This window comes from Pseudorca crassidens, chromosome 2 (assembly GCF_039906515.1).
Source record: "Pseudorca crassidens isolate mPseCra1 chromosome 2, mPseCra1.hap1, whole genome shotgun sequence".
In the NCBI taxonomy this organism is placed as follows: Eukaryota; Metazoa; Chordata; class Mammalia; order Artiodactyla; family Delphinidae; genus Pseudorca; species Pseudorca crassidens.
Window position 1 is genome coordinate 74,934,430 of NC_090297.1, and position 26,962 is coordinate 74,961,391.

Below are 26,962 nucleotides of genomic sequence, written 5' to 3' on the forward strand. Positions count from 1 at the left end.
CACTTACTTCTTATCAAAAAATGTTGAATTTTCTTTCCTTTTGGTGAATCCATTGGGTAGAAGTTTTAAGTTAATACCTTGCTTTCGAGCACGATTTTTCATAAAGTACATCTAACAACCAGAAACAAATAGGCAAATTAATATTAAAATGCCTTAAATTCCAAAAGCACGTAAAACAATGTTCAAAACATAATAGTTAAGATTTATTGAGTACTTACGTTTCACAAACTGCCCTAAACAGCAATGTCTCATTTAATCCTCACAATACTATGAGGCAGGTACTATTATTACTCCCATTTCTGCTATTTCAGCTATTTCTGAGACGTAAAGCCTACATTCAAATCCAGGTCTGTCTAATTCCAGAGCCTGTGATTTTAACCATATACTCTATAAGCCAAAAGAAGAATTTTATGGGGATTTAAAAAATACAGGTTTTAGCAATCACAGGGATTACCTATACAGTTCTTTCTTTTTTTACTGATGGTTTCATACCATAGTTAGCTATATATATATATATATATGCCTGTTTCTATTACTAGTCAGGTAGCTTCATTCAGGGAGGAACTATGGCACTGCCTAGTACAAGGCTTAACTTAAAGTAGCCACTGATGTAGGATGTACAAAATGGGATATGAGAATTCTAGCTCTGACATGTGTTCTCCATGGATCATGTAGGTTGGTTGAGCCCATGCTAGCCCATGAAATGATTTGCCTTGCTTGTTTGGTTAACACAGTCTTAAACCTTCAACTTGGTTTACGATAGTCCAGATCTGCAATGTTCTTAGGTACCTGGTAGAATAAAGGAAGGCCTGTTTCTTCTAACTTTCAAAAAATTCCCACAAATAATATTTAAAGGAAAAAAAAAAAAGCAGTACTCAACAAAAAACAAAAAAGTATAAACAATATAAGAAAACAAGGCTCAGTGTACTGGAACCAAAAGAGAAAAAAGATGTAGCTGAGAGAGCTCCCTATATATTCAGACACTAAAAAAATCATACACAGATTACAGAACTGCTCTGCAAAATTTAAAGGAATAAAAGAAAGCCTGAAAATATGTGCAGTGAAGAGAAACTATAAAAAGTGACTCAGCAGATATTTAAATAAGCCAAACTAAAATTTTGCATTAGAGATAAAAAAGATGACAAAATCAGGAGAGGTTAAGGGGTAAGTGTGATATAGGGAGAAGGCCTAAGCCACATTTAATGGTAGTTTTAGAAGAAGAGAGAATGAATAAAGCACAAGTAATATTTTAATAGAAATGAGCTGATAATTTCCTATAATTGTTGAAAGACACTCCACTGATTCAATAAATCTAATAATTCTCAAGTAAGATAAATAAAAAGAAAGGTGCATTTTCACAGTATAGTAAAAAATGCAGAAGACCAACAATAAAAAGAATGCATTCAGAGAAAAAATATTTCAAAGGCAGTTAAAAATGACAAATGACTTTACAACAATAAAAATGGAAGCCATAGACAATGGAAGAGTAATTCTGAACCCAGAATTCTATAGACAAAAATCATTTAAGAGTGATTTAAATGCCAATAGAGTAATCTAAGAGGTGGCAACCAGCAAACTCTCTCTAAAGGACATTCTAAAAGATCTACTTGAGGTAGAAAGTGATCTCTCAGACAGAAAGTCTAAGATGATGGCAGAAAAAATAAAGAGCAAAGAAAGTGGGAAATATGAAGATAAACCAAAACAAACACTGACTGGATAAAACAGTAATTATTGTATGGAGATTGAAACAAAAAAGACAATTTAAATACCTGAAAACAATACGAAAAGTCAGTAGAGCGTTAAATGGAATTTAAGTGTTCTAAGGTAACTGCTGGCAAACTAGGGCCAAATCCTGCCTGCTGCCTATTTTTATAAACAAATTTTGTTGGACTACAGCCCTGTGCATTTGCTTATGTATTATTCATGGCTGCTTTTTTGCTACAGTGGCAGAGTTGAGTAGTTGTGACAGAAACCATAAGGTTTGAAAAAAAGGTTTACTATCTGACTCTTTACAGAAGAAGTTTGCCAACTCCAGTTCTAAGGTCATTGCATTGTTTAAGTACTGGCTTAAGGTACTGATTAACTTTAGATACTGATAAATGAAGTATGCATGCAATGTCTAGTCTAACCAATGAAAGGATAGAAAAAGGATATATAAGTTCTAAACTGATAAAAGAAAAATTCAAATGATAAGAAATTACTCAATTAGTTCAAAAGACAAGAAGAAAAAGAACAAAACAAAACAAAGCAAGTGGAGAAATAGCACAAGTAAGGTGACACATTTAAAGTCAAATATATAGGTAATTTTATTAAAAAGTAAATGAATTTGATGATTCAGTTAAAAGTTCCAGACTGTCAGAATGGAGAAAAACTGGAACCCAATTATATGGTACTTTGAAAAGGTACACCCAGAACATAAAGATACAAAAAGGCCTAAAGTAAAAGTAAGGGACAAAATACACCATGCAAATACCAACCAAAGGACTGAAATAGTTCAATACCAGATAAAGTACACAAAAAGCTTGAGACAAAAAGGGTCACATCATAATGCCAGAGGTTAAATACACCAAGAATTTCCTGAAGTATGCATCTAATAATTTAGCCTTAAAGCATATGAAGCAAAGCTAACTGAACCACAAGGAGAAACATACAAATCCTTTTGATTTTATCTATTGGGAAATGTTAACACACCTCTCTCAGTAACTGATAGAAAAACAGACAAAAAACAAAAAAAACCCAGTAGCACTATAAATAATTTGAACAACATAATTAACAAATCTGACCTAAAAGGAATATATTTAGAATACTAGATTTAGCAAATGCAGAATAATTTTTCTTTCCCAAGCAAACAGAGATTACAAAATCTGACCACATGCTGGGCCATAAACACAAGTCTTAACGTATTTTAAAAGAATGAACTCAGAAAAAAATATGTTCTCTGACCACAATGCAATTAAGCTAAAAATATAAAAGGATATAACAAAAGTCAAGAGGACACATTAACAAAATAGAAAAGGAATTCACAATAGCAACTGATCTAGAAAAGAAGAGGACACAAATAAGGATTATCACAAATGATAATACAACTTCTACAGACATGTAAAAGAAAATATGAAGAACTTTATGCCAATGCATTTGAAAATTTAGGTAAAATGGAAAAATTCTTAGAAAAATGTAGTCTACTAACAATGACTCAAGAAGACAGAGAAAACCTAAATAGTCCAATAAACAGTAAAGAATAAACTTCAGAAGCCCATTAATAAATTTTACCAAACTCCCATGGAAGAAATAATCCCAATGTTAGTTAATGTATCCAGGACCAAAATGGGAGCATTCCCAAATAATTTTATGAAACTAAAATCACAATGATATAGAAACCTAAGAATACCAAAAAGGAAAATCAGAAGTCATTTCACTCATGGACAGAAATGCAAAAATGAATGAATGGATAATGTGTACATATACATAATACAACTGAATTCTGCAAAGTATAAAAAGCAGGGTATGATAATAATATACCATGCAAGTTTAACTTACAATAGAAAATTGATTAAAGGATTATTATTCATACTAGAATATTATATATTAAAAGAAGAAATAATCAAATACAGAAAAAGCATTTGATAAAATATAACCACCATTCATGTTAACATCTGTTAGCAAACTAGGAACAGAACTTCTTTAATCTAAATATCAAACTGTATCTACAAAAAATTTAAAAGCAAACATCATGGTGAAATCTTGAAACTTTTCCCTCTATGATCAGGAGTTATGAAACAAAGATGTACAGAACAGTTAATATACCAGGCCCGAGACTGTTATCCTTAGAAAGTTCTGTTGGCAAGATTGGCTCTTGGCTGGTGTCTGGGAACTTGACTGACTGGTAAATGGACCCAACACTGACATAAAACTTTTCCTAAAATGATAAGAGTGGTTCACTGTGCTGAAATTGCACGAAAATGTGGTTTTATCTGCTTCCCTTCTGGGAGTATGGAATTTGGCAAGTGCTAGGGCGAGGGTGTTTCTGCGATCAGCCCCCAATAAAAACCTTGGGCAGTGAGTTTCCCTGGTAGACAATAACTTCAAACATTAATTATCATAACCCATTGCCCGAGGAATTAACTGCGTACGATGTGACTCCAATAGAAGAGGACTTTGGGAAGCTTGTGGCTGGATTCCTACAGACTTTGCCCCATATACTTTTTCCTTTTGCTAATTTTGCTCTGTATCCTTTCACTGTAATAAATTTTAGCCATGAGTACAACTGTATGTTGCATCCTGTGAATCCTTTCAGCAAATCATCAAACCTAGGGATGCACTTCTACTTACAACATAAATATCTACTATCATCAGCACTATTTGACATTCTTGGAAGTCCTAGCTATACCAAATAAGGCAAGAAAAAGAGATAAAAGAACAAGGACAGAAGGATAGAAACAAATTGTGGTGAACTGTTTATAGAGAAAATCTCAAAGAATCTATAGATGAGGTATTGGGACAGACTTTAATATGGTTACTACTATAAAATAGACAACAAAAATATCTCATTCCTAAATACCAGCAAAGAGATAATAAAACATTAAAAAGAAAACACTACTTAAAATAGTATGAAAAAATAAAGTGCCCAAGAATAAATCTAATAAGAAATATACAAGACCTTCACTGAGAAAGTTGTAGAGATGTTAAAGAACCAAATAAATGCAGAGATACAACAGTCAAGGATTTAAACATTCAATGCTGTAAAATCCAATCACTCAAGTAACTCTACAAAATAAATGCAACCCCAATCAAAATTCCCAGGTGGGGAAGGTAGGACTGTACAATCAATAGGCTGATTTTTCATATTTGTATAAAATTACAAAGAGCCACAGCCATATTTTAGAAAATACTCCAGAAAATATTCTAGAAAAATGGCTATATTCTAAAAAATGAATGAAGTGGGAGGACTTACTTTTTCAGTGAGTTTCAGTAAAAGACTACAATAGTTTAGAGTATTGAGCATTGGTGTGGATAGATAAGAGGACCACCAGAATGAACAGACAGGCCAGAAACTGACCCAAGCATATATGGATGCTTGATATATGACAAAGATGGTCCTGCAGTGCAGTAGGGAAAGGATGAATTTTTTCAATAAATGATGCTAGAAAAAGTAGATTATCCATGTGGAAAATTACATAGGACCTCCACTTGACATGCTAGACAAAAATCAATTCCATGTTTACAGACATAAATGGGAGATGCAACACTGTAAAGCTTTTAGAGAAGTTACAGGAGAATAGCTTCATAACAAGGTAGGGAAGGATTTCTTTATAAACTCATAAAACTATTAACTATAAAGGAAACATACAACAATTTTTACTACATGAAAATTAGGAACATCTGTTTACCATAAAACACTAAAGAGAGTAAAAAGACAAGCCACAGAATGAAAGAAGGAATTTACAACACATACAACCAACTAACAACTAGCATCTAAAAATACAAAGAATTACTACAAACCAGTAAGAAAAAACAATTGACGAATGAAAAGATGAACAAAAGACTTAACAGGCATACCACAAAGAAGAATATCCAATTGGCCAATAAAATATTTGAAAGGTGCTCAATCTCTTTAAGAATCAGACTACAAATTAAAAATCATAATAAAATAACACAGCCATCAAATTGACAAAAACTCAGAAACTCTGACCAAGTCAAGTATTGGAGAGGATGCGACAACAGGTACACTTAAACACTACTGTGAGTATAAACTGGTATCACCACTTTGGAAAATGTTTTGGTAACGTATAGTCAAATTGAAGATATGCATACGCCACAACAAAGCAATTCAGCTTCTAGGTATAAACCCCAGAAAAACATATGTATAAGCAAACCACAATTCCTAAACAGAAGTGTTCACTGTTTCTAAAATTTAGAAAACCCAGAGTCCATTTATTACAGAAAATCCAGAAATAAGAATGGTTCAGGAAAGGGCATAAGCTGGTGGCAGGAACTTTTGAGAAGCTGGTAATGTTCTATTTTTGACCTAGGTGGTAGTTACATGGATGTTTACTGCATAATTATTCATTAAATTGTGTATTTCTGGACCTCCCTGGTGGCGCAGTGGTTAAGAATCCACCTGCCAATGCAGGGGACACAGGTTCGAGCCCTGGTCTGGGAAGATCCCACATGCTGCGGAGCAATTAAGCCTGTGCGCCACAACTACTGAACTTGCTCTCTAGAGCCCGTGAGCCACAACTACTGAGCCCGTGCACCACAACTACCGAAGCCCATGCGCCTAGAGCCTGTGCTCCGCAACAAGAGATGCCACCACAATGAGAAGCCCATGCACCGCAATGAATATTAGCCCCTGCTCGCCGCAACTAGAGAAAGCCCACGTGCAGCAATGAAGATCCAACGTAACCAAAAAAAAAAAAGGTGTATTTCTATTTTATGCTTTTTTATATGCATGTCATATTTCACAAAAAAAATTTTAAAAAGTAATTTATCTTTTAAGTAGAATTTAATTATGTCTAATTAAGCTTGAGGGGAAAAAAAGACTTGGTGCATGGTAATTTTTCTTTCAGATGTGGGTAATGTCATGTCTGTACCAAAAACACCAATAAAATAAACTGTTTAAAAGGTACTAAAATTCTGCAACTCCAATACCAAAATGGTATTGAAAAATGAACATAATTCCATGATGTGATTTAATAATATTATTTTAGAACAATGGCTGTTGCAAAATACTTCAAATATGTAAGTTTTTAATTTTGCATAGTGCATAAGGAATGAAAAAGGGATGAAAGTATGAAAAGTATGAAAATTAAGTATATTAAAACAAGTCCTGTTAGCTCTTCCTTCAAAATTCAATTGGGAATTTTGAAGGAATTGGGAAGTGTAATCACTTCCCAATAATTCTAACAGCATCCTCTCTGACTAGAACCACAACAACAGCCTTATAACTGGTCTCTCAGCTTCCAATCTTCCACTCTTGCCTACTCAAGTCCACTTTCCAGAGAGCAGCAAGAGTGATCTTTCAAAAAGCAAACAGCCTCAATGTCCACCCATGGCTTCCATTTTTACTTCGAATACATTAGGAGCCCTCACTAGTTTCTTTAACCTCACATTCTACATGCTCCTCACTCAACTACGCTTGTCACCTTGCCCCTCTTTTAACTCCTCAAACACCCTAACTTCATCCCTGACTTTCTTCTTTTTTTGCGGTACGCAGGCCTCTCACTGCTGTGGCCTCTCCCGTCGCGGAGCACAGGCTCTGGACCCGCAGGCCCAGCGGCCATGGCTCACGGGCCCAGCCGCTCCACGGCACGTGGGATCCTCCAGGACCGGGGCACGAACCCGTGTCCCCTGCATCGGCAGGCGGACTCCCAACCACTGCGCCACCAGGGAAGCCCCTGACTCATTCTTTACTTTTGTCTCTACCTGGAAAGTCTTTTTCCAAACCTTCACATGACTGCCTCTTTCTCATCATTCAGACTGCTGCTTAAATGTCATCTTTCAGAGAAGCCTTTCCTGACTACTGTATGGAAAATAGTACCCTTATAACACCCTCCTCCCCCAGCAAACAAACACCATTTTCATTTTCTTTAATTTCCTGTGTCCTATCTTCCAGATGCACTTAACGTTACCTGAAATTATATTTGTTCCTCTACTCATCTCCTGTCTCTCCTGCTACAATACAAGCTCCATGAGGAGAAGGACTTTGTTTTGGTCACTGCTGTATCCCTAGTAACTTAATATATTTGATGAGTGAAAAAAAAAAGAATCTAATTCATTAGAAGAAATTCTAACTGGAAGGGAGTAGAAGAAATACTTACATGTTTATTGCTTATTGGTCTTTTTAAGAAAGCATCTCTAGAAATATGGTCTGCTGTTCTTGCCACATCTTCCAAAAATCGATAATCTACAAATATCGAAATAGAAAAATAAACAAATGATATATGCCAATGGCCAGGAAGCATCAATCGGCTATGCAGAAGATGGCTTACCACTTAGGAGATTCATTTCAGAAAACTGTTGCATTGAAACATATGCAGTTTTATCTCGAACTCCATTACATGTCAGTTCTGCTTTGTGTTTCTTTACACAGGGCAAACTGAAGAGACAAAAGAGGAGGTACTTTTACACTTTGAGGTAAAAAGGATACAGGCAGAGATAACAGGGTAGGAAATGACATACATACCTGCAGGAATAGCGCATACAACGTGGACATCTGTACTTTGCTTCTTCTGTACCACAAGTTTCACATCTACAAAAGCCCACATGAAACTTGATAAGTTATCAAATATTAATTTTACATGTTTATTTATAAACTTTTAATGCTGAGTCAATTACTCATCACAATCAATTTACAGACATGTAATCATAGTGAATAAAGTAGATGCAAGTAACTCTTATGAAATACTTGATAACTGTCAAACATCATTAGAAAATTCTCCTCTAGGAAATGACAACTACATTTACAATGTTGTTACTGATATGTAATTCAAGAAAACACGTATTAAATTAAAAAAAAAATCATCTCACTTTGACTTCCTTTCCTACTATAATCTGAGAATGAGATCATTCGATATTTTAACTTTTAACTATTGACACTGTTAACAATTGTGTGCGTGCACATACCCAGAAGTCCAATCCATGAGCTATGTTTATTTATCTCAAAGGCAGACACACCAGAAAAAGATATAAGACCCAGGCAAATTTAGAGAGTAGCAGTTGAATCTTTCTTTCTCAACTCCTCACCCAACCTAGAATGGGCGTCAAAATAATCTAGAAATGCTATTATCCAGCATCTGTCTTCAACTGTTCTTTTAGGATCTTGGGATACTGACAATCAAACTACAGCTACTTCTGTTTTAATGTGTTCGAGACAGTGATAATCCCAAGAAACTGACTACTCTTATTTCCTATGCTGCCTCATTATCACACTATAAGGAAATTAAATCAAAAGCAATAAATGTTCATAGTACCCATAGAGAAACTAGACAGTTGGGTGAGTTCAAGTGTATTTTGTCTAATTTTAACTTACTCCACTTTATCCTTGTTGGTTTTATTAGACTTTTCCTCACACCTATCCTCTCTCAAAAGAATACTGAGCCAAGAGCATATTAAGTCAAGCCAGATTCTGGTACAAGGGCTTTCTGGCCCCAAGAATTTTCACTTCCTAACTTGGCCACTGGACACTAGTACCAACCTCACATATTTTCACTGAATTTATTGTCATCTGACAAAACCCTCCCTTCCCAATCGCCCTCCCCCCCATCATTCAGGCTCCAGTGACCCAAACTGGCACTTATTTATCATTATTCCACACCCTTCTGGTAGTGTAATTTCTTTCAGTCTAGACAACAGAGAATTCCACAGCTTTATTGCCCCAATGGAAATCTCCTTGCCCTACCTTGACATGGCCAGTTTCCGCTTGGAGCCCACTGGGGGATTTATCTGAGGCTCTTCTTTCACCTTTGTATCATCCATCATTTCTTCTTTAGGGAAATACTTCTCTTCTTTTACACACACTTCATCCATTATTTCCTCCTTCTTTACGTTCTGATCAAGAAACATCTCCTCCCCTTTAATCTTCAAGCTATCTTTCTTCTCTTCCTTCACTTCCAGCCAGTCTATCACTTCTTCCTTCACCTTCACTTTCTCTTCCTTTAGCTCTGGTTCTTCCACTTTCTCTTCTTTTAGCATCAAACTACTATCCGTCTCCTGCTTCACCTCCAACGTGCCTGGTTTTTCCTCTTTCACCTCAGGCCCATCCTCCACCTCCTGCTTTACCCACTGGTCATTCCGCATACCTTCTTCCATTTCTGACCAGTCCATTACTTCTTGCTTCACAACTGCTAGGTCCACTCGCATCTCCTCTGCCCTTGGTCCATTTCCTTCTTCCTCTTCCCCTGTCTTCCCCATTCCGGTCGGTCCATTCCCCGCCTCACCACTGCCGGCCTCCTCGGTCCCTACTGTGCCCCTGGCTCTCTCTCCATCTGACTCGAGACTTAGCCGCGCCCCTTCAGCTCCACTCTGGAGACCTCTTCCCGACGTCTCCTCATTTTCAGCAGCAAAATCCATCAGCTCAAGATCCTTGACCTCCGTTGCCACTCTGTCCTTCAATATGGCTGGTCCACGCCAATAGGAATGAACTTCTGGCTACAACACCGACAGCGGCCCACGTGTGGATCAGAGAAGCAGCAAGCAGAAAACGCCGATCCGGCGCGTCTGTCCAAACAGTCGTAAAGCAACGCTTCCGCACATTGCCGCTTCACGACTCGTGGAGCTCTTTACGGCTTGCTGCAGTCCGGCACAGAGCCTACGGGATCCGCGTGAGGCTACGCCCACTGTCATCCCGCCTTCGGGGCGGGGTTTCGCCACACCCTTCCCTTGGGGAGGCCGCGCCCTATGCACGTGGCCACACGCTTCCGCTTAAAGAGAGTGTCTCCGCGCCGGGGGGCGGAGAAGCGGGACCCTCACAGCTTTGTAATTGGAAGGCCACCCTAATCTGTTCTGAACTTGCATGAAAATGGAAGAAACACCTGATATGACGCCTCTCCACGCTTCAGTTTCTTCAGCAGTACTCCAGAGACGATGGTATTACAAATCTTTTGGTTTATTTTGATGATTAAGTGTAATCATGCATGGAAATAAGCTAGCAGTGATGAAACTCAACATATGGTCGCTATTATTACTGGGAATCCTGATAGGTTTCAGGTAGGAAAGAGGGCATTAACTTTAATTCTTTCACTTCTTTGTGCGTAACAGCCGGCATCAGCCAGTTCCCCATTTACAGCATCTTACAGGATTCTCTCTAAGAGAGAGAATATATATATATAGAGAGAGAGAGAGAGAGAGAGAGAGAGAGATGTTAAAGAACCAAATAAAAGCAGAGATACAACAGTCAAGGATTATATATGTATATATGTGTATATATATATATATATATATATATATCTCACATATTTAAAGACTGGGCCAAAAATTCAACCCCCAGGACTAGAACATCTTAAAAAAAACCCAAAACACAGAAAACAAAAACTAGCCTGGCATCCGTTTCAGTTACTTTTGAAAATTAATATTACATACTGAGCATTAGGCATTTTCACCTAGTCTTTACATAATGTCTGTGAGATTCCTATTTTTCTCTCTGCATAAGGAGACTTCAAAGAAATGGATTTTTAGCTGTGGGCTGCTTTGTGCCAATCCCTCAAATCCTATTATGGTTTGCAGGGCATTTAACTGTTATCACTCATTCACATGTTCATCAGGGAATGGGAATTTTGATGGGTGAGCAGAATGAGGAAATTTTGAAACCTTAGTTGGGGCTCCACTGATACTGTAGCGCTGGAAGGAGCATTGAAGTAAGTTGGGAAAGTTTCGTAAAATTTTTTTATGGGTTATGAGGAAGAGGCTTGCAAAGGAGTCATATGGACAGTGTTTTGTCAGTATACTTAGAGGTGCCAGCTACCCATGGAGTCAAAAAGAGCCTGACTGGTAACCCTGTTACCGACCAGGATTCTTGGATTCCTTAATCAATAGAAATTGATAGAGGCCAGATAGGAAAATCAGGCAAGAGTTTATTGGGACTAGTGCTGCAGCACAAGGGAGCGAAAACAAATAACAGGTGCCTTTGTTGGCCCTTGGGGTGGGGGTGGGGCAGGAGGGAGCTGGTTCCTTTACATGCGGTGAGGATAGGGGTGGGTCAGGGGTCCACCTGAGGGGTGGCTTAGGTGGTCTGCCTATCTCCTTGGTGGTGCTGTGTGCAGGGTGCAAGTGCAGTACCCTGCTTTTGCTGCAGACTCCTGAGAAGTGGCAGTTGGGTTTTTGGTCTTTTTGTATCTTGTTGTTTTTAATTTGCCCCACCTGCACCTGCACACAGTTATTTTTAGTCCCTTATAGTTTCTTTGTATTCTGTTACTCTTTGTCCAGGTGCAAGCACTGCAGCAAAGGGTCCCAGGTTCCACCTGTCTCAGATTTGCAGGCCAGATTACATGTTTATACTAGGAATAGGGGCTAAATGCCAGAAAGAATCCATGTGGCTTTGCTAAAGACAACATTTGGGGCATGAGAACAAGAGGAAGTGTTTATTCCCATGAGAATAACGGATGTCTATTTAAAATCACAGAGAAAGTTGTGAAACTACAAATCAGACACCAGAAGCAAAAACGCTTTGGGGTATTTTGGATATTTGTCATTTTCCTACATTTGTTCTTGTAATCTGTGTGTTTTTTTCACACTCACTGGAGGGAATATCCTTAAACCAGTAAGGATTCTTGAGAGTATCACAGCTAGTCACTTAACTAAGTTAAACAATCAACACTTTAGGACTGTAGTTTTGATGGAGGTATCAGAGGTTGTGGTGATGTTGTTAAATGGCAGTTTTGAAGGAAAAGGGGAACTTGAGTGGTCCTGCCGGAGAGAACTTTGGGTTTTTGGAGTATAGAGCAAGGGTATTGCCTGCAGGGACAGACATGGCAGGGACGGGGGGATGGAGTTATTTGGGGGGCTATCGTTGAATTCCTATCCAGTTCCTCAAACCCCTTTCCCTCCCTTTTCTACCTCAGTGGAGTAGAGGGACAAGCCCAGCTTCTGCAGTATAGGATTAAACTTTCATGCCATCCTCTATCATCTCTGTCTCCCAGCCCTGCACCAGGCATCCATGGTGCAGCTCTCCTACTCACTTTGGGAGCTGGCCCTTTGCCGAAATCATAGTTAAGTTCAATTTAACAGCTAGAAAGCTGGGGATACTTTCTAGGAAAGCATCTAAGCTAAACTGAAATACCATGTGAGAGTGTATATTATGGACGGTTAAAACCATTTTGGTGGCTCAGCAGGCAGTGTGTAATCAGCTGTCTGGTTGACTGTAGGGTAAAGATTAGGAGGTCCTTTCCTGATCACTTAATGGACAGGTAAGAAAGTGAAGACCCAGAGAAATAAAATGATTTGCTCAAGATTACGTGGCTACTAATGGCAGTACTCTAACAGAAAATTAATGATCTGGTCAAAGCCTTTGTTCGCACCTGAGCCTGGTTAAAATAAAGGCTGGAAAGTGGAAGTGCAGCTGGGCCCACACAAGAGGCAGGAACCAGAAAGCCTGGAAGCCTGAATTTTATCTTGTGGGCATGTGTTGTGATGGGTTGCATGTTGGGTTACTGAGAAACAGATGCTGATAGGAGTTATTAGGGTTCAATGCCTGTGAAAGGAAGGAGGAGGAAGCAGGATAGGTCAAAGAGAGAATTTAAGATGTGATGCAGGTCTGACAAATCCTTGGCCAACTTGCCGGGTAGCTCTGGAGAAAGCGTTTTCTTTCGAGTGTCCTGCATCAGGCGGAACTGCTCCATGCTTTATATCTGACCCCACTCAGTCACCTGATGCAGGCTGCCCCAGAAAGGGCGTGATCTTGGGCAGTAGGCTTCTCTGCAGGTGGAGCTGACAGCTGGAGGCTGATGACTGCACTTCTTGTGGCTGCGTATCAAGCTCTTTGAAGGGGGATCTCGGTGGCACCTCTCCATGGCTACCACAGTGTGAATGTGTGCTTGCCTCGGTGGCCACAGGGCCTTTTGTCACTGAATCAGCTTCGTTCTTCTTTCTTTAAGGCCAGTTGTCTCTCTTTTCCATGTACCTTGTTAAGAAATACAGCCACTCCACAACCCCCGGGTTTATATATCCTCAGTGCGTGTAGTCATGGAGACTCACTATTGTCTAATTCCAAATGTCTGGGGAAGAGTCTGATTGGATAAGCAAAGTAAAGGGGGTAGGATCTCTTAGTGTAAACATGATTGTGGAGTTGTCAAGGAAGACCAGTTTGATCTGGGCAGTGTTCTCTGATGACAATGGGAAAAGTACTGGGTTTAAGTCTCCAAGCTACGTGCTACTAGCTATTAGTAGCCACTAGTTGTGTGACCACGCCACATCTAATTTGGTTTCTTCATCTGTAAAATGGAGATAGTTATACCTATTTAACAGAGCTGTTTTGAGAAATTAAATGAGAAAATGTATGTGAGCTTTTAAACAGTAAAGCATTTTGTAATTATAAGTATTATTTTCCTCATTCTACTAGTAATTTTGAAAGCTTCACTGGTAACAGCTTGTTTTCTCTTTCAGACTGTGGAGGACAAAGCTGAGATAATCACATTACCCAGTTCTCGGCACATTCTCACCATGTGCAACAATCCTTTCTTTAATGTTTTCGTCATTTGTCCATCTCCACTCTCATTACCCTCCCCCTCACTCTCATGCATTTGATATGGTTCCTTATGTAAACACGTCTTTGTGAAATACATAGTGTTGTTTTATTGTGTGTTATTTGTAACAGCTTCCTTGAGGTATAATTCACATAAAAATACACCTATTAAAAAGATACACCTATTATAAACCTACCTAACTTTAAATTTATGGAGTTGTGCAACCATCACAACTGTCCAGTTTTAGAACATTTCCATCTTCGCCCCAAATTCCATTGTTTCCATTTGCAGTCAATCTCTGTTCCCAGGCAACCATTGATCTGTTTTCTTTCTGTATAGATTTGCCTTTCTTGGAAGTGTCATATGAAATCATACAATATGTGGTCTTTTGAGTTTGGCTTCTTTCATTTAGCATAAAGTTTTTGAAGCTTACCCATGTTGTAGCATGTATTGGTAGTTTGTTCCCTTTTTATTTCTGCATAATATTCCATTGTATAGATATATCACATTTTGTTCATTCCTTTACTAGCTGATGGACATTTGGGTTGCTTCCAGGTTTGGTATTATGAATAATTCTGCTTCCACATTCACATATAAGTCTTTGTGTATACATATATATTCATTTCCCTTGAGTAGATAGGTACTTGGGAGTGGAATTTCTGGGCCATGTAGAAAGTTTATGTTTAATTTTTTAAGGAATAGTCAAACTGTTTCCCAAAATAGCTATTCCATTTTACATTCCCACTGGCAAAGTATTAGGGTTCCAGTTTCTCTGCATTTCTTGCCCGAATTTGGTATGGTCAGTCTTTTTGATTATGGGTATATAGTGGTATCTCATTGTGAATTTAATTTGCATTTTCTTAATAACTAGTAATGATGTTGAGTATCTTTTCATGTGCTTACTGGTCATTTGTATGTGAAATGTTTATTAGTGAAATGTTTATTCAAATCTTTTGCCTATTTTTTCTTATGTTATCTTTTACTTTTTAAGTTTAAAAAATTTTAAAAATGTAATACAATTTTACAAGGTTATTTTCCATTTAGTTATTACACAGCATTGGCTGTATTCCCTGTGTTGGTACAATACATCCTTGAGCCTGTTTGTACCTCGCACTCCCCAACTCTTATATTGCCCCTCCTGCCCCCGCCAACCCAAGTGGCTACCAGTAGCTTGTTCTCTATATCTGTGAGTCTTCTTTTGTGTTATGTAATAGCGGCGGGGCGAGCGCACAGCTATTAGCCCACGACCGTTAGCGCTTGGCGGGTTAGAGGTCCCACTCTGCCAACAGTCTTCATGCAGTGTTCCTCGGGGCAGAGAGTGCCGTGAGAGGCGGATCTTGGCCTTCTCCTCGGGGCCCTCCAGGCTCCCTGGCCTTGGGCCGGCGGGTGAGCTGGGGAGCCGGGGACAGGCTGAGTGCTGTGTCCTGCAAGGCTCCAGAGCCCTCACCACAGCCACCCACTGGCCGGACCCAGGCCTTGAAGCAGCAGCGACCCTCTCCCCCATTCCCACCTCTGCGACCTAATGGTGGCAGGCGTGACCATGGGTCGCAGTCCAGGAAATCCGGCACCCGTTTGGGTGGCCTGAGGAGCCTGAGGGCCAGTTGAGTCCTGGGCACTTTGCTCCCTCACTGGTGATGGCTGGGCAGGGTCTGGGACTTGGCCCTGAGGGCGCCACCAACTGAGATCTGCCTCCCCAGCTGCATCTGGGCACTGGTGGGAGGACCCAGACTGGGTACTGGACGAAGGCTCCTGGGCAGGGTAACCAGACCGCGAAGGGACCCCTTCCTTTTAGACAGGGCTTGGACCTCGGAGGTCAAAAGTTGAACCTTGGGTCCTTGCCCTTTCTCGTCAGAACAGAGAATAACCTTTGTTTCAGTGGAGGTTTACAGGAACATCATGACCTATGACCTGACCTCAAAAACGAAGGATCTGACACCAAGAAGTTTGCAACAACTAACCACGCCCCTCCCTCACCTTTCCTATAAAAGGCTTTGCTAGAAGCTTTCGGGGAGTTTGGGGTTTTTAAGGCCTGAGCCATCCGTCTCCTTGCATGGCCTTGCTTTCTCTGCTCCAGACTCCAACATTTTGATATTGTTTGGCTTCACTGTGTGTTGGGCACATGGACTTGGATTGAGTAACAGTTATATTCACTAGTTTGTTGTATTTTATAGATTCCACATATAAGTGATATCATGCATTATCTGTCTTATTTCACTTAGCATAATGCCCTCCAAGTTCATCCATGTTCCTGCAAATGGCAAAATTTCGTTCTTTTTTATGGCTGAGTAGTATTCCATTGTAAAGACATACCGCCTCCTCTTTACCTGTTCATCTGGTGATGGACCCTTAGGTTGCTTCCATATCTTGGCAATTGTAAATAATGCTGCTATGAACATTGGGATGCATGTGTCCTTTCAAATTAGTGTTTTTGTTTTCTGCAGCTATATACCCAGGAGTGGAATTGCTGGGTCATATAGTACTTCTATTTTTAGTTTTTTGAGAAACCTCCATACTGTTTTCCACAGTGACTGTGTGAATTCATATTCCCACCAACAGTGTACATAGGTTTGTTTGTTTTTTGTTGTTTTTGAATTGCTTAGTTTTAATTGAATGAATTCAGAATTGGGAGACTTTTTCCAAAAAATATGTGAAACTTACGCCTAAAATTCAAGGCTTTTTAGAGCCTTAGAGTTATGGTTTTTCTTTTCTCATTCTCAATGTGTCCCTCTCTCTCTCTCTCTCTTTTTTTCTGTCTCTCTGATTCTGGATTTTTTACATAACCATTTATGCATAAAGTTTTGAGCCAGGAGAAGGTAAAAAACGTTGTGGAATTCTTGGAGGTCCTTAGAATGCTATGGGTTGCTAGAGTTCAAAGTAGTTGTCTCTACTGAAATGGACAAAGTGAGACTAATTCTTTTGGCTTATCCGGAGGGTATGCATGGATTAAGTGTGATCATAGTATAGTAAAACTGTTTATTTTTAGATACATCTAAATGAATATTACCCTTCTGAGCAGTCAACTAGGGATTGCATATACTTATTTTTCTTGATGCTGTTGTTTAAAAATAGGTTTTATAACTTTTTTCTTAGATTTATCTTCTGGAATAGTTTGAATCAAGATAAAGCTTGTTTCACATATTGTTTTTGATATTTTTTTAACATTTTTATTTTATATTGGAGTAGAGTTGATTTACAATGTTGTGTCAGTTTTAGGTGTACAGCAAAATGATTCAGTTATACATATATGTATAATTCTCTTTTTCAGATTCTTTTCCCATATATATTATTAAAGAATATTGAGTAGAGTTCCCTGTGCTATACAGTAGGTCCTTGTTGAGCATGTATTTCATTTATAGTAGTGTGTATATGTTAATCCCAAACTCTTAATTTATCCCTCCCCCCACCTTTCCCCTTTGGTAAACGTGTTTGTTTTCTATGTCTGTGAGTCTGCTTCTGTTGTGTAATTAAGTTATTTTGTATCTTTTTTTTTTAAGATTCTACATATAAGTGCTATTATATGATATTTGTCTTTCTCTGTCTGACTTGCATAACTATAATAATCTCTAAGTCCATCCATATTGCTGCAAATGGCATTATTTCATTCTTTTTTATGTCTGAGTAATAGTCCATTGTATATATGTACCACATCTTCTTTATGCATTCCTCTGTCAATGGACACTCAGGTTGCTTCCATGTCTTGGCTATTATAAATAGTGCTGCAATGAATATTGGGGTGCATATATTTTTTCAAAGCATGATTTTCTCCAGATGTATGCCCAGAAGTGGGATTGCTGGATCGTATGGCAACTGTGTTTTTAGTTTTTGAAGGAACCTCCATACTGTTCTCCATAGTGGCTCTACCAATTTACATTTCCACCAACAGTGTAGAAGGGTTCCCTTTTCTCCACACCCTGTCCAGCTTTTATTGCTTGTAGACTTTTTGATGATGACCATTCTGACTGGTGTGAGGTGATACCTCATTGTAGTTTTGATTTGCATTTCTCTAATAAGTAGTGATGTTGAGCATCTTTTCATGTGCTTTCTGGCCATCTGTATGTCTTCTTTGGGCAAATATCTATTTAGATCTTTCACCCATTTTTTGATTGGTTTTTTTTTGTTTTTTTGATATTGGGCTGCATGAGCTATTTGTATATTTTGGAGATTAATCTCTTGTCAGTTGCTTCATTTGTATTTTCTCCCATTCCATGGGTTGTCTTTTTGTTCTGTTTATAATTTCCATTGCTATGCAAAAGCTTTTAAGTTTAATTAGGTCCCATTGGTTTATTTTTGTTTTTATTTTCATTACTCTAGGAGGTAAATTCAAAAAGATATTGCTGCAATTTATGTCAAAGAGTGTTCTGCCTATGTTTTCCTCTAAGAGATTTATAGTATCTGGCCTTACATTTAGGTCTTTAATCCATTTTGAGTTTATTTTTGTGTATGGTGTTAGAGAATGTTCTAATTTCTTTCTTTTACATGTAGCTGTCCAGTTTTCCCAGTACCACTTATTGAAGAGACTGTCTTTTCTCCATTGTATAGTCTTGCCTCCTTTGTTGTAGATTAATTGACCATAGGTACATGAGTTTATTTCTGGGCTTTGTATTCTGTTCCTTTGATCTATAAGTCTGTTTTTGTGCCAGTACCATACTGTCTTGAATACTGTAGCTTTATAGTATAGTCTGAAGTCAGGGAACCTGATTCCTCCAGCTCCATTTTTCTCTCTCAAGGTTGCTTTGGCTATTTGGGCTCTTTTGTGTTTCCATACAAATTTTAAGATATTTTCTTTAGATCTGCATAAAATGCCATTGGTAATCTGATAGGGATTGCATTGAATCTGTAGATTGCCTTGGGTAGTATAGTCATTTTGACAATATGAATTATTCCAATCCAGGATCATGGTATACCTTTCCATCTGTTTGTGTAATCTTCGATTTCTTTCATCAGTATCTGAGTACAGGTCTTTTGCTTCCTTAGGTAGGTTTATTCCTAGGTACTTTATTCTTTTTGATGTGATGGTATAAGGGATTGTTTCCTTAATTTCTCTTTCTGATCTTTTGTTGTTAGTTATAGAAATGTAACAGATTTCTGTGTATTAATTTTGTATCCTGCAGCTTTACCAAATTCATTGATGAGCTCCAGTAGTTTTCTGGTGGCATCTTTAGGATTTTCTATGTGTAGTATCATGTCATCTACAAACAGTGACTGTTTTACTTGTTTTCCAATTTGGATTCCCTTTGTTTCTTTTTCTTCTCTGATTGCCATGGTTAGGACTTCCAAAACCAGGTTGAATAAAAGTGGCAAGACTGGCATCCTTGTCTTGCTCCTGATCTGAGAGGAAATGCTTTCATTTTTTCACCATTATGTTAGCTGTAGGTTTGTCATATATGGCCTTTATTATGTTGTTGGTATGTTCCCTCTGTGCCCACTTTCTGGAGAGTTTTTATCATAAATGGGTATTGAATTTTGTCAAAAGCTTTTTCTGCATCTATTGAGATGATCATATGTTTTTTATTCTTTAGTTTGTTGATGTGGTGTGTCATACTGTTTAATGTGCAGTTGTTGAAAAATCCTTGAATGCCTGGGATAAATGCCACTTGATCATGGTGTATGATTGTTTTAACGTATTGTTGGATTCAGTTTTCTAGTATTTTGTTGAGGATTTTTGTGTTGTGTTCATCAGTGATATTAGCCTGTAATTTTGTGTGTTTGGTATCTTTGGTGTTGATATCAGGGTGATGGTGGCCTCATAGAATGAATTTGGAGTGTTCCTTCCTCTGCAATTTTTGGGAATATTTTTAGAAGGGTATGTTAATTCTTCTCTAAAAGTTTGATAGAATTCGCCTGTGAAGCCATCTGGTCCTGGACTTTTGTTTGTTGGAAGTTTTCAAATCATAGTTTCAATTTCAGTATTTGTGATTGGTATCTTCATATTTTCTATTTTTTCCTGTTTCAGTCTTGGGAGATTCTACCTTTCTAAAAATTTGTCCTTTTCTTCTAGGTTATCCATTTTATTGGCATATAGTTGCTTGTAGTAGTCTCTTATAATCCTCTGTATTTCTGTGGTGCCTGCTGTAACTTCTCTTTTTTCATTTCTAAGTTTATTGATTTGAGACCTCTCCCTTTTTTTCCTTGGTGAGTCTAGCTAAAGGTTTAAGAATTTTTTTTTTTATCTTTTTGGAGAACCAGCTTTTAGTTTCATTGATCTTTTCTGTTGTTTTCTTCATCTCTATTTCGTTTATTTCTGCTCTGATCGTTATGATTTCTTTCCTTCTACTAACTTTGGAATTTTTGTTCTTTTTTTCTCTAGTTCCTTTAAGTGTAAGGTTAGGTTGTTTACTTGAGATTTTTCTTGTTTCCTGAGGTAAGACTGTATTGCTATAAATATCCCTTTTAGAACTGCTTTTGCTGCGTCCCATAGGTTTTGGATCGTTGTATTTTCATTTTCATTTGTCTGTAGATACTTTTTGATTTCCGCTTTGATATCTTCAGTGTTCCATTGGTTCTTTAGCAGCATATTGTTTAGCCTCCACGTGTTTGTTTTTTATGGTCTTTTCTTTGTAGTTGATTTCTAATCTCATAGCATTGTGGTCGGAAAAGATGCTTGATAAGATTTCAGTTTTCTTACATTTACTGAAACTTGCTTTACGACCAAGCATGTGATCTATCCTGGAGAACGTTTCATCTGCACTTGAAAAGAGTGTGTGCTCTGCTGCTTTTGCATGGAATGCTATATAAATAATAATTTAGTCCATCTCGTCTAATGTGTCACTTAAGGCCTGTGTTTCCTTATTGATTCTTTGGATCATTTGACCATTGATATAAGTGAGGTGTTGAAGTCCCCCACTATTATTTTGTTACTGTCGATTTCTCCTTTTATGGCTGTTAGCATTTGCCTTATATATTGAGGTGTTCCTATGTTGGGTGCATATATATTTACAATTATTACATTTTCTTCTTGAATCGATCCCTTGATCATTATGTAGTGTTATCTTTGTTTCTTATAACAGTCTTTATTTTAGAGTTATTTTGTCTGATATGAGTATTGCTACCCCAGCTTTCTTTTGATTTCCATTTGCATCGAATACCTTTTTTCATCCCCTCACTTTGAGTTTGTGTGTGTCCCTCGATCTGAAGTGGGTCTCTTGTAGATAGCGTATATATGGGTCTTTGTTTTTGTATCCATTTAGCCAGTGTGTCTTTTGGTTGGAGTGTTTATTCCATTTATATTTCAGGTAATTACCAATATGTATGTTCTTATTGCCATTTTGTTAATTGTTTTGGATTTGTTTCTGTAGATCTTCTTCTTCCCTTCCTCTTTTGTTCTCTTCTCTTCTTCTTTGGTGATGCTGTTTAGTGTTGTGTTTGGATTCCTATTTCTTTTTTGTGTGTATATCTATTGTAGATTTTTGGTTTGTGGGTACTGTGAGGTTTTGATATAGCAGTCCATATATATACAAGACTGTTTTAAAGTTGCTGGTCTCTTAATTTCCAAATGTATCCCTAGTATCCTGCATTTGTACTTTCCTCTTCTCACGATTGCTCGTTTTGATATCATACTTGTTTGTGGATGATTTCCTACCTTTACTGTATGTTTGCCTTTATTAGTGAGCTTTCCCATTTGTGATTTTCTTGTTTCTAGTTGTGGCCTTTTCTTTTCTGCCTAGAGAAGTTCCTTTAGCATTTGTTGTAAAGATGGTTTGGTGGTGCTGAATTCTCTTAGCTTTTGCTTGTCTGTAAAGCTTTTGATTTCTCTTTCGAATCTGAATGAGAGCCTTGCTGGGTAGAGTATTCTTCGTTGTAAGTTTTTCCCTTTTTTCACTTTAAATATATCATGCCACTCCCTTCTGGCCTGCAGAGTTTCTGCTGAAAAATCAGCTGATAACGTTATGGGGACTCCCTTGTATGTTATTTGTTGCTTTTCCCTTGTTGCTTTTAATATTTTCTCTGTTTTCAATTCTTGTCTATTTGATTAATATATGTCTCGGTGTCTTTCTCCTCGGGTTTATCCTGTATGGAACTTCCTGTGCTTCCTGGACTTGGGTGACTGTTTCCTTTCCCATGTTAGGGAATTTTTCAGCTATTATCTCTTCACATATTTTCTCAGGCTCTTCCTCTCTCTCTTCCCTTTCTGAGACCCTATAATGCGAATGTTGGTGCATGTAATGTTGTCCCAGAGGTCTCTTAAACTGTCCTCATTTCTTTTCATTCTTTTTTCTTTATTCTCTTCTGCAGCAGTGATTTCCACCATTCCGTCTTCCAGGTCATTTATAAATTCTTCTGCCTCAGATATTTTGCTATTGATTCCTTCTAGTGTATTTTTTATTTTAGTTATTGTACTGTTCAACTCTGTTTGTTTATTCTTTAAATCTTCTAGGTCTTTGGTAAACATTTCTTATATTTTGGTCTATGCCTCCATTCTTTTTCAGAGATTTGGATCATCTTTACTGTCATTACTGTGAATTCTTTTTCTGGTAGATTGCCTATCTCCCCTTCACTTAGTTGTTTTTCTGGGGTTTTATCTTGTTCCTTCACCTGGAGCATATTCCTCTGACGTCTCATTTTGTCTAACTTTCTGTGTTTGTAGCCTCCATTCTGCAGGCTGCAGGATTCTGCTTCCTCTTGCGTCTGGTGTCTGCCCCGTCATGGGTGAGGCTGGTCTAGAGGCTTGAGCAAGCTTACTGGTAGGAAGGACTGGTACCTGCCCACTGGTGGGTGGAGCTGGGTCTTATCCCAGCTGTAGGCTCTAGGCTCAGGAAGACTTTAGGCAACCTGTCTGCTGATGGGTGGGACTGTGTTCCTGCCCTGTTGGTGGTTTGGCCTGAGGCATCCCAGCACTGGAGCCTACAGGCTATTGTGTGGGGCCAGGTCTTGGTGTCAAAATGGCAGCCTCCAGGAGAGCACACACCTATGAATAATCCCTGGTACCTTCGCCACCAGTGTCCCTGTGCCCACAGTGAACCACAGCTGCCCCCCTGCCTCTCCAGGAGACCCTCCAATACCAGCAGGTATGTCTGGCCTAAGCTCCTATGAAGTTACTGCTTTTATGCTGCGTCCTGATGCACATGAGACCTTGATGCGTGCCTTCTAAGGGTGGAGTTTCTGTTTCCCGTAGTCCTGTGGAGTTCCTGTGATCAAGTCCCGCTGGCTTTTAAAGCCAAATGCTCTGGGGGCTTCTCCTCCTGATGCCTGACCCCCAGACAGGGGAGCCTGATGTGGAGCTCAGAACTCCTACTCCTGTGGGAGAACCTCTGCAATATAATTGTTTTCCAGTGTTGGGGTCGCCTACCTGGCAAGTTTGGGATTTGATTGTATCATGAATGTGCCCCTCCTACCATCTTGTTGTGGCTTCTTCTCTGTCTTTGGATGTAGAATATCTTTTTTGGTAGGTTCCTGTCTTTTTTGTCAATGGTTGTTCAGCAGTTATTTGTGATTTTGGTGTTTTCATGAGAGGAGGTGAACTCAAGTCCTTCTGCTCAGCCATCTTGTCTCGCCATTTATCTATTTCTGTTCTTTTTGATGATATCCATTCTGACAGGTATGAGATGATACATCTCACTGTGGGTTTTTATTTATTTATTTATTGATTGATTTTGGGCTGTGTAGGGTCTTCGTTTCTGTGCGAGGGCTTTCTCTAGTTGTGGCAAGCGGGGGCCACTCTTCACTGCGGTGCGCGGGCCTCTCACTATCGCGGCCTCTCTTGTTGCGGAACACAGGCTCCAGACGCGCAGGCTCGGTAGTTGTGGCTCACGGGCTTAGTTGCTCCGCGGCATGTGGGATCCTCCCAGACCAGGGCTCGAACCCGTGTCCCCTGCATTAGCAGGCAGACTCTCAACCACTGTGCCACCAGGGAAGCCCTCACTGTGGTTTTGATTTGTATTTCCCTGATGATTAGTGATGTTGAGCATCTTTTCATGTGTTTGTTGGCCATCTGCATTTTCTCTTTGGAAAAATGTCTTTTCAGTTCTTTTGCCCATTTTTATGTTTGTTTCTCTTTCTTTTAATTTTATTTTATTGAAGTATAGTTAATTTACAACGTTGTGTTAGTTTCAGGTGTACAGCAAAGTGATTCAGTTATACATAAAATTCATATACTGTTTTTCAGCTTCTTTTTCATTATAGGTTATTACAAGATAGTGTAGTTTCCTGTGCTATACAGTAGTATTTCTTATTTATTTTATGTGTAGTACTGTGTATATATTAATTCCAAACTCCTAATTTACATCTTCCCTTACCTGCTATCCCCTTTGGTAACCATAAGTTTGTTTTCTATGTCTGTGAGTCTGTTTCTGTTTTGTAAATAAGTTAATTTATATCTTTTTTTAGATTCCACACATTAGTGATATCATATGATATTTGTCTTTCTCTGTGTGACTTACGTCACTTAATACGATAATTTCTAGGTCCACCCATGTTATTGCAAATGGCATTATTTCATTCTTTTTTATGGCTGAGTAATATTCCATTGTATATATGTACCACATCTTCCTTATATGTACCACAACTTCCTTAAGGAAGTTCTTCCCAAATTCAAATGTTGAAGCCCTAACCCCTAGGACCTCAAAATGCGGCTGTTTGGAGATAGGGCCTTTAAAGAGGTGATTAAATTAAAATGAGGCCGTTCAGGTGGGCCCTAGTCCAATTCTTTTAAGAAGAGGAAATTTAGACACAAAAGGAGACATCAGGGATGTGTGCACACAGAGAAAAGCCATGCGAAGACACAGCAAGAAGGTCATCTACAACCCAAAGAGGCCTCAGAAGGAACAAAACCTGCTGACGCTGTGATCTTGGACTTCTAGCCTCCAGAACTTTTGGAAAATAAGTTTGTGTTATTTAAGCCGCTCAATTTGTGCTATTTTGTTATAGCAGCCCTATCAGACTAATACACTGGGTAACAAACAGCAAGGAACTGAGGCTTGATAACAGCCATGTGAGTGAGCTTGGAAGCAAATTCTCTAGTCCTAATCGAGTCTTGACATGACTGCAGCTCTGACTGACAGCTGCACTCAGATTCTTCAGAGTCAAAAATTGTGTGAGATAATAAATATTTGTTGTTTTAAACTACTAACTTTTGGGCCAATTGCTACACAGCAGTAGATAATTAATGACAAGTCCTTGTATGGTTTGCAAATATTTTCCCCCAGACTTATTTTTAACTTTCCTAATTGTGTCTTTTAAAGAGCAAAAGTTTTACATTTCAGTGAAGTTCACTTTATCAATTTTTAAAATGAATTGTGCTTTTTGTGTCACACTAATAAATTTTTGCCTAGACCAAAGTCCCAAAGATATTTTCCTATATTTTCTAGAAGCTTTATAGGTTTAGTTCATACATTTAGGTCTATGATCCATTTTGAGTTGTTCTTTAATATATACTACAAAGTAATGGTTTGAGTTCTTTTTTGCATATGGATATGTTATTGTTCTACCATCATTTGTTAAAATTATTATTCTTCACTTTTGAATTGCCTTGACATTTTGTAAAAAATCAAGTAACCATAAATGTAAGAATTTATTTCTGGAATTTCTATCCTATTTCATTGAACTATAGGTCTATCTTTGTACCAATACCACACTCTCTTGATTATCATTACTTTATATTAAGTTCTAAAATCAGATAATTAAGTCCTTCTAATTTTACAAAAATGTGTTAGCTATTCTAGGTCGTTTGCATATCCATATAAATTTTAGGATCAGTTTACCAATTTCTACAAAAGATCTTGCTAGGATTTTGACAAGGATTGTATAGAATTGATAGATTTATTGGTAGAAAACTGGCACCTTAATGGTAGTGTGTTTTACAGTCCATGAAAATGTCATGTCACTCATTTACTTAGATTGTCTTTAATTTCACTTAACAGTGCTTTGTAGTTTTCATTGTAAAAGTTTTTTTGCATGTCGTGCTATATATATTTCTAAGTATTTTATTCTTTTTGAAGTGATTTTGAAAGGGATTATTTAATTTAATTTTTGGATTTTTCATTGCTAGCTTATAGAAATACAATTGATTTTTCTATATGTTGATTTTGTATCCTGCAACCTTTCTAAATTCATTTATTTTATTGCATGTTATATATTATATATATATATATATGTCTGATTCAATTAGCTAGTATTTTGTTCCTACGTTTTTATGAATGTTAATGAAGGATATTACCTCTCTTTTCTTATAATGTTGTCAGGTTTTATCAGGGTTCTCTCCAAATCCTTTAACTTTTTTTTTTTATCCTTTAACTTTTATGTTTCCCATCTCTTCATTGCTTCTAGATACATTATGGGAGAGATCCCCAACGAATTTCTATCTTACTAATTTGTTATCTGATGGTGTCTAGTCGGTCAGCCAACTCATCCACTGAGTTCATTTCAATCCCCATATTTTTCATAACCAGTATCTCCAGCTTATTATTGCTTCATATTGCTAATATTCTCCCTTATCTCTTTGGTGGCATTTCTTCTACTCACTTAAAATTTCTCAATTTTTTTGGGTCCATTAATTCTACTCCTCTAGCACAAATTGTCTAGTTTTCTAAAAAAATTTCTTTTGTGGAGTTATACTCCTCAGATGCTGTAATATTTTCCTCTGTGATCTCTTATTCCCTTGGGAGTGTCAGCAACTTCAGCTGTAATTCATACTTGAGAGGGAGGATCAAAAGCCTGAGACTAGGATTGTGATTCTTCTTGTGATTTTTTTTTTTTTCAGAGGGTTCGCTAAAGGGGAGCATGGATGAACCTCAGGCTGAAAAGCCTCTTGTGTTACAGCCTGGGTTCTGCTAGTTCCATTTTGCCCTTTCAGG

The 26,962-nt window shown here is 38.1% G+C and overlaps 1 protein-coding gene and 1 long non-coding RNA gene across 5 annotated transcripts in view; one reads left to right on the forward strand and one right to left on the reverse strand.

The window, feature by feature from the left end:
• Window positions 1-10,280, reverse strand: part of ZNHIT6 (zinc finger HIT-type containing 6) — a 54,670-nt gene extending 44,390 nt beyond the window's left edge. The window contains exons 1-5 of the mRNA XM_067726776.1: window positions 9,398-10,280; window positions 8,183-8,248; window positions 7,989-8,095; window positions 7,818-7,903; window positions 8-111 (exon numbers count right to left, since the gene is read on the reverse strand). Coding sequence (XP_067582877.1) covers window positions 8-111; window positions 7,818-7,903; window positions 7,989-8,095; window positions 8,183-8,248; window positions 9,398-10,068 — 1,034 coding nt within the window. The 5' untranslated portion in view covers window positions 10,069-10,280. The remainder of the gene's footprint in view (window positions 1-7; window positions 112-7,817; window positions 7,904-7,988; window positions 8,096-8,182; window positions 8,249-9,397) is intronic.
• Window positions 10,281-10,317: 37 nt separating this feature from the next.
• LOC137218932 (uncharacterized) overlaps window positions 10,318-26,962 on the forward strand; it is a 213,334-nt gene continuing 196,689 nt past the window's right edge. For all 4 annotated transcript variants that reach the window (XR_010940928.1, XR_010940925.1, XR_010940926.1 and 1 more), the window contains exon 1: window positions 10,318-10,584. This is a non-coding gene — a long non-coding RNA (uncharacterized lncRNA). The remainder of the gene's footprint in view (window positions 10,585-26,962) is intronic.